General features: G+C 38.4%; 1 protein-coding gene across 2 annotated transcripts in view; it reads left to right on the top strand.

Moving 5' to 3' along the window:
• The window catches only part of SLAIN1 (SLAIN motif family member 1), a 46,665-nt gene extending 45,100 nt beyond the window's left edge, over positions 1-1,565 (top strand). For both annotated transcript variants that reach the window (XM_018565386.1, XM_018565385.1), the window contains exon 8: positions 1,287-1,565. In XM_018565386.1, coding sequence (XP_018420888.1) covers positions 1,287-1,362 — 76 coding nt within the window. In that variant the 3' untranslated portion in view covers positions 1,363-1,565. The remainder of the gene's footprint in view (positions 1-1,286) is intronic.
• The last annotated feature ends 1,272 nt before the right edge of the window (positions 1,566-2,837 follow it).

The raw sequence follows: 2,837 nt of genomic DNA on the forward strand, positions 1-2,837 counted from the left end.
TATATATATTAGTGAAATGAATAAAGTCCACACAATAGTCCCAAAAATGGAAGAAATCCAATGTGAAGGAGTAAGAGAAAACACAGAGGGTAGTCCACTACGATAAATAAGATCTTCAGGTGTGCAGTGGCCACAAAGTTCTAACTAAACTTTCACCTCCACCAAGTGGGAACAAATGATGGACAGGTGCTCACCCGGGGAAGTGGACCCACAGAGCAGGTCTCAACAGGCTCAGTCTCAGGTCTAGTGTTGTCCCAAGATGCTGTTTTGATATTTCTTAATGGATGTGCTCTGCTGCCCACACTGTCGATTTACTGCAGTAGTGAAGATGAACTACTGGCTGAAGGTTCTGCAAAATCTGACACTCCCATGAGTCTCGATTTCCTGGTCCCCAGCTGCGCTCTGTGATTTGTTTTGCCAGCACCTACACCTCAGGTGTATTCGGTAGTGACCGATGTGTGGAACCACAGCATGCTACAGGAACCAGGAAATTGAGACTGCCCCAAATTTTGAATTCTGCAGGATCTTCAGTCATAGCAGGATCTTCTGTTTATAGTAATGACTTTGCTTTAAAAGAGAAGTAAAGCCAACCCTTTTTTTCTTTTGGGTCACAGGAATAGATCTACTATTGTACTCCTCTGACCCAAAGTTAGTAGATAGTCGGCTAATACCCGCCATCTGCTGACCGTGCAGAGCAGCCAGGAATGATCGTGATAATATTGTTAGGATCGACGCGACTGCTTGATTGACATCTGACTCTGTCTCTCTAGAGCCAGCTGTGCCAGCCCCCACCTACTTTTACATGATCAGTCACTGTCAGAATACCCAAATGAAACTGGCAGCTCTGTTGAGCCAAGAATTTTCCAACCAGCTCCTTCGATCAGCTGATCGAGGGATGCTGGATGGAAAGGTGCCGGCAGCGGCACCCAAGCAGCGAATTTTGGCCAGTTCATCAAGAACCGGCCGAAATTCAAAGTATGTATACCCAACATTAGAGCTGACATATAACATCTGCAGTCATGCCAGCTCTAAGCTGTGGGGAGAGTACATTTTACTCTCCTAATACTTCTCTTTTAACCGTTGATAAACGGGGAGGCTTACTGAACTGCTTGACATACAGGATAAATGCTAGAGGGAGACCCTTCAAACCTTTACACAAATACCTTCATGAAAACCTAGAACTTCTTGCAGGTTAGTGTTAAAGCAATAAGTTAAATTGTGTACAGGCTGAAATATAGTGTAGTCTCCTTTTGTGGGTCCTAATTATTATTTTCCATTTCATACAGTTTTATTCAGCCTCCGAAGACTCTATCATCACTGAGCACACTGCGAGATGGAAACTGGAGAGATGGATGCTATTGATCTGTTTCGAATGATGAGCTTACACTTCTATAAAAGCAATTTTGATCAATGTGTATTTTTCCCAGCGGGCTGGGTAAAAATAGTGTAAGACGACACATCTCTTTGAGATTTTAACATTTGTAATATATGTGTTATGTGAGAGAACTGTCAAAAGACAATGTAGCTCTTAAATGTTTGACGTGAAATGATAAATGGATTTTTTAATAACACTGTACAATAGACACGCATATTCAACAGCAAATACTTCTAAGAATCTGATACAAAACATTTTTATAATTTATTATTCACTTTTTGTTATCCTGTGGAAGCACTTACCTTTTTGTACAATGGATCATTACACTACTGGACAACATGTAAAGTTTTTGTGTATAGAATGAATAATCACACTTGGAGATGCTGCTTCACTTTGGTGCCACACAAAATCGTTTTTAAGTGCATTTTGAAATAAAATTATTTGGAATACTTTATTTGGGAATAATCGGAAATGGATGTAAAATGTATTTCTTGTTGCAAAGCACAAGGGTACAAGGAGGAGGGTCACTGTCACAGTCTATACAACCACATTAATTTTGTCTTGTTGCATTTTTTTATGTTAATTTATTGTTTAACTATTTGAATTATTTCTTCTGAATAATAATGGATTTACTGCACCTCTACTGCAATGTGGGCTGGGTTTTTTTCTTACTGTCAAAATACTGAAGATCAAAGCTCTCAATGGACATAAAACTTTTTGATAGGCATTTTACAGAAATAAATTGCACTAATGCTTTAATAAGACAGTATATGATTTCATAATAATGACATCTGTATACTGCTGTTTTGGAATGTTTCAGTAATAAAGAATATTTTTCAGCAGTGCACGGTGTTTATTTCACAAGCTTTACACACGTCTTATGGCAGTCTCGTATACAGATAAATACTAAGTGGTATTTTGGATCCCTGGGGTTTTTTTGTCAAGCTTTAAAAAGAAGATTGATAAAAGTTTGATGGCCAAATTGTTTTATAATTTTTGTAAAGTTTTTTTTTTTTTTCTTTTTAATATCTTTTCTTTTTGCATTGTAATACCAACATCTTCTGTACTGTTGAATATATTTATACACATACATTAAAACACTAAAGAGCCATGTGCAAGTGCTTAAAGAGACCCTGTCACTACACCGTTTATTTAAACAATAATCTTCTCATAGGATTATATATGCATTTAATGTATGTTATGTTGATTACCTGTAAAGATATTTCTTGTGTTGATATTCAAATGTCCTGAGACTGTTGCTGGCTTCCACCATCTTGATCTCAGCAGTCACATCATACTCAGAGCATTTATTCAGGTGACATTCAAGCAGGGGTGGCCAAACTTTAGCCCTCCTAGATGTTGTGGACCTACAAGTCCCATAAGACATTGCAAGTCTCCCAGAGAGAGGGATGTTGGGATTTGTAGTTTCACCGCAGCTGGAGGGCTGACGTTTGGCTATCCT

Source organism: Nanorana parkeri, unplaced genomic scaffold (assembly GCF_000935625.1).
Source record: "Nanorana parkeri isolate BGI_ZX_2015 unplaced genomic scaffold, ASM93562v1 scaffold838, whole genome shotgun sequence".
NCBI classification, from domain to species: Eukaryota; Metazoa; Chordata; class Amphibia; order Anura; family Dicroglossidae; genus Nanorana; species Nanorana parkeri.